This window comes from Prunus dulcis, unplaced genomic scaffold (genome assembly GCF_902201215.1).
Source record: "Prunus dulcis unplaced genomic scaffold, ALMONDv2, whole genome shotgun sequence".
NCBI lineage: Eukaryota > Viridiplantae > Streptophyta > Magnoliopsida > Rosales > Rosaceae > Prunus > Prunus dulcis.
The window spans coordinates 5,838-13,773 of NW_023010466.1; the positions used below are offsets into that span (position 1 = coordinate 5,838).

Genomic DNA, 7,936 nt, shown 5'->3' on the forward strand with positions numbered 1-7,936 from the left:
ATGCTCTCTTTTGTCCATGTGTTTTGCTCTTATTGGCTATTGATTCTGGTATAAACACTATACATTGAAATTCCTTTTAAAAAACTGAACACGCACATTTTGAAAACAAACAGAGCAAGAGAGGGAGACAGAAGAAAAGCCATACCAACGTGGAAAGGCCTTTGGAAGAGAGACCAAAAGAGAGTAGAGAAGTGTAGGCCTCTATGACAACCTGGTCACATTGCTTCACTATTTCTAAGCCTCTGAAGGTGATGTGTTTCTCATCCGCCAATCCCAGTCCTACTATGTACAGCATCCCTCTCAGTCTCGGCCCTCTGATTGGTGTTCTTGTCTCCGATTGTCCTCCTTGTCCACCTTTGTTGAGGGTTTATGGTTTATTGTTGTTTTTGTGAGTTTTTTTTTTCTTTCTTGCTAGGCTTGTTAAGTCCAACCATCCAACACAGTTACTCCTTTTTCAGAAGGTTCAAAAAATGGAAGATGACTGAACCAGTTCTCAAGAACTCGACTAAGGGAAACTTCGCCCAGGACCATTCACTGAAAGCATCAAGCACTCTAGACAGGATAGGGATGTGCAGCCACTACACATACCGTTCTATACTGGAGTAGAAGATCCCCTGACGCATCTCCACTCGTTCCAGTCTGTCGTAGGGTGCAAAGGTCTCAGTGATGAAGGGCAATGCTTGTTATTTCCGTCTGCACTTACCGAAGCGGCTTTAAATTGGTTCTATAGATTGGAACCAGGAACGGTAGACTCCTTCGACGAATTAAAACAAATTTTCCTCAAACATTTTATGATCCAAACAGACTGTCTATATTTTGCCGATGACTTGTACACCATTCAGCAAAAGAAGGATGAGCCCCTAAGAGAATATGTTGCACGTTCCAGTCATGAGTACTTGAGGTGCCCATAGACCGATGATAGGGTGGCCTACGGCGCCTTCCAGAGTGGTCTTCGGTCATCACACTTTCAGTACCTGATACACAGCGGCAACTGGCGTACCTATGACAAGTTAATGAAGCAAGCAGAAATCCACGCAAAGGCAGAATACTTCAACTTGAAATCTAGGCCTTCAGCTAGGCAGGAGGAGCCAACACTAAATAATTATTTGGCGCAGGGATCACCATACGCCTCTACTGAAAGAACTGATGGGTATTCGGTGAGCCAAAAGCTGAAGGACACCTCTAACACTCGGCAGGGGCACTTGAAAAAATGAAAGGGTAAATACGGTTGCAACAACCACAGGGCGCCTTTGCTCAACACCACTTATGAGACTGTTGTTTGGACGAGCACCATTAGCGAATCAGAAACCCATTACGAGGCTGTTCTCATGAACGAACACCACTTACGAGATAATACCAAACCCGGCCAATCAAAAACCTAATCAGCCAGACAATTGGATACTGGAAAGTTCTGTCAATACTACCAGCACAACAGCCACAATATCGAAGAATGCACAAGTCTGAGAAAAATCGTCGAGCGATTGATTTGGAAGGGTAAGCTGGATCAATACATTGTCAAGCCACCCAGGCGCTGGTTTCGAAAGCAAATCGACAGATTAATATGATCACCACCATTAGCGGAGGTCCAACTACAGTAGGTATATCCAACCGTTTGAGGAAGCAATACTTCCATGCTGCACAATACCCTTAGGTCTTCGACATCGTGATCAACCGACATCATAAACTGCCGAAGATTCTGTGGGAACCCATCTCCTTTTGCGAGGAGGAAGAGAAATGGATCATTTACCCCCATGATGACCCAATGATCATAGAGATTGCCGACTTTGAAGTAGGACGTGTGCTGATTGATACTAGAAGTTCGGTAAACATGATCTTTGCCAATGCATTCGGTGAATTGGGAATAGACGATAGCCAAGTCAACGGTAGCGGAGGCCCCTACTAATTTTCTCTGGGGATCTAGTTCAGCCAGTCGAAAGCATTAGTCTACACATCGCCTTCAGCATTGGCCAGCGAAAAACATGGCTTGAGAGTAGTCTTCTTCAATCAGACAGTGTTGATGAGCAATTATGAGAGATTGGACTGCTATCTCCATAGGCAGAATTGCATCATGACCATAGGTTAGAGCATATGGGGTCATGCCAGTTGCTTCTCTTTTTGAAGTTCTATATGCCCACAGAGTTTCTGATAACTTCTCATATCATTGCTTTGGATTCTTCTCAAGCATCTTCCTGATAATGTTGATGATCACCTTGTTGCTTAATTCTGCATGTCTATTTGCTTGAGCATAGTAAGGAGTGGATTGAAGTAGCTTAAATTTGACTGCTTCTGCCATATCTAGCATCTCTCCAGATATGAAAGAAGATCCCCTGTCTGTTGTGATTGATTATGGGATGCCAGACCTTTAGATAATTTGTTCTTCTATGAAGGTGATGATCTCTTGAGATGTAGTAGACTTAACAGGCCTGGCTTCCACCCATTTGGTGAAATAATATGTAGCTACAATGATGAAAAAGTGTTGTTTGCTGCTGGTTGGATAGATCTTGCCGATGAGATCCAATGCCCATCCTCTGAATGGTCATGGCTTGACTACTGGATTCATGGGAAATGAAGGAGCCTGCTGGATTGGGCCATGCCTTTGACAAGCCTCACATCTCTTGGAATAATCAATGCAATTTTTCATCATGGTTGGCTAAAAGTAGCCATACCTTCTAATTAACCAGCACATTTTTCTTCCACCTTGATGAGCTCCACAGATTCCTTCATGGGTTTCTCTCATGACCTTCATATATTCTTTGAATGCTTGCTATATATATGCTTTCAGTTACGGTTCGACCAAAGATTTAAGGAACAGTTTTAGCCCTTTTTGAATGAAATTCATTTGGCTAATTACCTTCAGTTTTTTGTGTGTATGGTTTTCTTGGGGATTCGTGTTGAATGACTTTCGCGAGACAAGGTGGATATTTTGTGGGATAAAGTGGCCTTTGGACACCCCTTTGGGCGTCAGTTTCTTCAGAATTCCAGGAAATACCTTTTAATTGAATTTTTACAGATTGGAGGGTTGCTGTTATTTTTCCAGTAATGTAATTTAGGCTTTATAAGATTTGGTAGCTGCTAGATCTTGTCCTCTGCCACTGGTTGTGTATGTGTTTGTTATTTAATAAATTTTTGTTTCTCACAACAACAAAAAAAAAAAAAAAAAAAAAAAAAAAAAAAAAAAAGAATTTTGGTGTAGTCTTTAGCTCGCTGAATAAGTAACTCTTCGCATGGCCATAGTTGTGAAGGGGGCTATTATGATTTCATTATTTGTTTTAAACTAGAAACCGTACTTGGTGATTTTTGCAGCTAAACCTGCAAAGCTGGTCAAAGATACTGAGATGACAGCACCATGCCCACCAACAGTTCTTTATCCAACAACTGGAGGCAATATCCATAGTTTTAGAGCTCTAACTCCTTGTGCCATCTTTGACATCCTTGCGCCTCCTTACTCCTCTGAAGATGGACGGCACTGCACGTATTTCCGGAAGTCCTCAAGAAAAGATCTGCCTGGTAATGCAATTTGTCTACGTTGCTGGTTATTACAGTTGCAAAAATTCCATTTGGTCCTAGAATAAGGATAACTCATAACTGGTAAAATTTGTCTACCATGCTGATATTTGTAGTTTTTATTTGTTTTGTTTGGGATGAAGGTTATCTTGAGTTTGAAGGAGTTACAGAGCCACAAGTGACTTGGTTAGAAGAGTTTCAACCTCCCGACAACTTTGTGATTCGCAGAGGGCTGTACAAGGGCCCTGTTATTAGAACTTGAGAATTCTTGTTTTTTGTTTATACATTTTTAGTTAAATTTGCGTTTTCCATGATAGGAAACATTGAGGGGGAACTTTGGCAATAATTTATTTTTGGCTTATGTAAGTTGCGCATTTGGCTTGTACATAATAATACACCAATGTAGTCTGATTTACTGACCTCACATTAAACTAGTAGGGCAGTCATTGGAAGTTGGAAGAAAGAAATCATGGCCAATCACATTCGCGTTGGCATTTTGTTTGTTTTATGGTCATTGATCGTATTCGTATGGCGATTCTTCTTGCCTTGTTGGTATTTTCCCTAAAAGATAGTTTTTGCAATCAACCTTTCAAATAAGTGCATGGGTAGCTGCCCAAGTGGTTTGCAATTAGGCCTGGCTTGCCTATACTGAGGTTTGTCAGGCAACGATTGTTTGTGCTGTCTTAATTTTTCAGATGTTAAATTTGATTGGCCAGCAGCAGCTGAATTCCAGTGCAGAATGTTTATTTCAGCTGAATTCCATGAGATGATGGAGATCCTCGCATCAAGTCCTCGGCCTCAGTGTGCTGTGTCCCAAAAATCCCGAGGGCCTCTCCCTTCTGGGCTGTAATATTCATGGAGGGTCCGGTCGGGTCGGACCGACCGGGATAGTAAACGGGGTTTGGGGGTGATAATTTTCTTATACAAACTTATTTTTTCTTCAATTAAAAAAAAAAATCATAATATAGCTCATGAAAAATACAATCACTATACAAGTAATTCTCAACCCACTTGATTATAATTTACTTTAAGATTTGAATTTTTTTTTTTTTTTTTAAAGTCGAAATCTTTGAGATTTAATTTAAACTATGTAGCGGTAATGTATAAGCCAATAGTCCGCCAAACACTTCTTTTGAACAAACACATTCATACAATAACGAATTTGACTAATAGTTCAAATCCAAAATTACATTTTCAAGTATATTGGAAATATTGAGTTCATCTTTATATATTTGGTTATAGTTAGATTGTTAACTTATCATGAAAGTTAAAAATCGCTTGATTTAACCTCACATGGCAATAGTTGGGAGATCAAGTTCTCCATTTTAGCTTTCAAACACAACAGCTTCGGGAATTATTTGTTTTTTGAATTTTTTTTACGTACCATGGGAATAGAAACTATGACCCCTCTCCTCTTAACTTAACTCTCACCAATTTCATGTAGCCCGAGTTGAAGGATTTATCTTGTTTGGTGTCTAGGATTGAATATGATAACTCCCTATATTTAAAGTATGTTTAAGGAAGAAATGATTTATTATTATTATTATTATTTATCAAGTTGAAGGTAGAAGATGGATTGTTCGTGAAGAAAACTTATCCCATCTAATATCCCCATAAAATAGTAGGATAATAAACCCCAAAATGGAAATTATTTATCTATACCTTCATTTTCTCGTTCAACATACCATAGATTTAATGACTTATCCAATCCAATTAAATCTTAGTACCCAAACGAGCCCTTGCAATTGGCTCTTGGAATATGGCAGGGGATGGATTAAAATGTATATGTATATGAATGTTTGAACAAACAATTATCCGTAAAGTATATCATTGGGGCTTGCGGATGTTATTAGGAAGAGTTAGAGTATGCCTCTTAATGACAGAATTTTTTGAGATTCTGAATTGTTACAGTATTAAAAGAAGTGTTCAATTAAAGAGAATAACAAAACTATGATCAAACTGAACAAAATAAAACACCGCACATAAGGATGAGCAAATGCATATACATATATATATGCACTTCAATGCTTTTGGGTTGGTGCTGGATTTTCTGCCTACCTACCTATACGAATTGCCAAATACATACAAAAATGGACTATTTGGCTTCACCCTTCCTTCCCTACCTCCATAAAACAAGAACATGTGAATTTGAGCTCTCTCTCTCTCTCTCTCTCTCTCTCTCTCTCTCTCTCTCTCTCTCTCTCTCTGTGTTGAGATCTCATATGGTGCCTATGTTCGCGGCGACTCTTTATCCAACGCAGCCAAGAGCCCACCACACACACAGCTAGTTTGATTCTTTCTCAGTACATATACATCTCTCACCATGTTTTTAAAAATAAAAAAATAAAAAAAAATAAAAAATAAAAACTTCATTTTTAAGTTGTCCAATTATCTACATTTACAATCCCGTAATTAAATTATGAGTAATATTTTTCTTAAGAGCTTGACATGTTATATTGTCATATCGTCAATTTAATTAACTTGTTAATTAAATGACATATATAATGTGTCAAAGTATGTATGTGACAAGGAAGTATTACTTACCGAAATATTTTATGAGGTATAAAAAAGGGATATTAAAGGCATTGACAGAATACATAGCTAAGGTCTATATATATATTCTTTTATTTATGCACTTCAATAATTTCTCTCAGTCTCAATCACTCATCTTGATTCATGCATTATGCATGAGAATATTGACCGTATACATATTCTTGTGGTACTGACTACTAAGTAAGCAGTCCCATTTGGGTTTTAAAAATATACAATCAAGGATGTCCCAAGAGCTGCATGAAAGTTGCATGGCTCTAGACCTGCCACGAAACGGTTTGGAAGCAGTCAACACACCTGACTAAACTTGCCCCTACTCTTTCTTATACGTGAATATACGTACATATTACGCGTATAAGAATAGGATTTAGGGACACACATATATATCAATAATTGATAACTGCTTCTCCGTATATATATATATATATATATATATATTAATTTTCTTAGGTTCTCGACGCGCGTTTCTACACATCCAACGAATGGTTCTTCATGTAAAGACAGATAAAAAGATGAATTATAATCGATCTGATCTAGAGTTCGATCTCCTCCAATGTAATCTAAAAGGAAATAAGCTCCCACCTTCCTATATCTCTCTTGACAAAATCATTGGGCATGGCTTTTGGTTATGGTTGTTGTGTAGTCAATGTAGGAATCATATATACTAGCACACAACGGTTGACAAGGTTTTGGTACAAGTGAAAACCCTAGCTGTGGTTGGCCTTCAGATAAACTAAGCAGACCTTGTCAACCCCAAGAGAACAGTGCCCTTTGAGTTTTTGAATTCTTGTTTGAACCTCCCATTTTAAATCACTACTACGTTTTACTGTTTGCGCGACAGAAGTTTGCGCGACGAATATAATTTCGTCGCGCAAAACTCAATAAAGTGACGACAAGAAATACTCGTCGCGCATAAAAGTTAGAACTTGCGCGACCAAGGTTTTCGAAGCGCAAAACATATTAGCGCGACAGGAAAACTGTTTCGTCGCACAAAGGAAAAAAAAAAACCCGGGTACTCTTTTGGCGCCAAATACTTTCGCGGCGAGACAACTCGTCGCGTAAGAAAACATAGCGCGACGAGGAAACATTTCGTCGTGTAAGAGTGAGGTGATTTGGCTGCGAAAACTCTTGCGACGACAGTTTTCGTCGCAAAAGAGAACTTCGCGCGACAAACAATGTTATCGTCGCGTAAGAAAACGAAGGATTGTTTTAATTTGGCGCCAAAAATAATTGAGGGCGATATTTCAGTTTGCGTGACGAAACTGGTTTCGTCGCGTAAAAGAGATGTCGGTACAATCTTGCGCGACGAAACATATTTGTTACGCGACAGAATTTTGTTTTTGGGCGACGAGGACAAGAATTTGCGCGACAAAATCTTGCGCGACGGAAATATATTCCGTCGCTCAAAAGTTTTTTTTGTCGACAAGTTTTCACGCAACGAAAAAACTCGATTTGTGCGACGGAAAAAAGGTTTTTTGCGACGGTAGTTTGCGCGACGAAATTTCTAATTCGTCGCGCAAAGTGTTTTCATTACATCTGAACTCCGCCTTTGCAGAGGCAGAATGGAAAAAAATTTCCTTTCTGCCTCTCTCCTCTCTCTCAATTTCTCTCCCGCTGTCTCTGCTGGAAATTCAGTACGTTGACCGGGTAAGTATTTATTGTCGTTTCTTTTTAAGTATTAATGTAAATTCGTACTGACGCTATGAATTTTCTTCTCGTTAGGGATATTTGTAATTAGCGATTGGTGGAGAACGATTGAGAAGGTATTTTATTCGTTTTATATATTAAAAATGTTAAAGTTAGTTTGTTATGTGTACATTTTTTTTCTGAAGTTATATTTATATTATGTTGTTAAATTGTGTGTAATGTAGCACAATGTGTT

General features: G+C 38.8%; 1 protein-coding gene across 1 annotated transcript; it reads left to right on the top strand.

Annotated features, from left to right (window-relative positions):
* The first annotated feature begins 3,165 nt into the window (after window positions 1-3,165).
* Window positions 3,166-4,012, top strand: LOC117613654 (plant cysteine oxidase 4-like). Its single transcript, XM_034342246.1, has 2 exons — window positions 3,166-3,507; window positions 3,648-4,012. Exons 1-2 carry the CDS (start codon window positions 3,336-3,338, stop codon window positions 3,764-3,766), a joined length of 291 nt encoding a protein of 96 aa, XP_034198137.1. The 5' UTR covers window positions 3,166-3,335; the 3' UTR covers window positions 3,767-4,012.
* The last annotated feature ends 3,924 nt before the right edge of the window (window positions 4,013-7,936 follow it).

Excerpts from the sequence above, each read along its gene's own strand:
- LOC117613654 (XM_034342246.1), top strand. The coding sequence starts at position 3,336 with ATGACAGCACCATGCCCACCAACAGTTCTTTATCCAACAACTGGAGGC. Across the intron at positions 3,508-3,647 it reads CTCAAGAAAAGATCTGCCTG|GTTATCTTGAGTTTGAAGGA; the intron begins GTAATGCAATTT and ends TTTGGGATGAAG.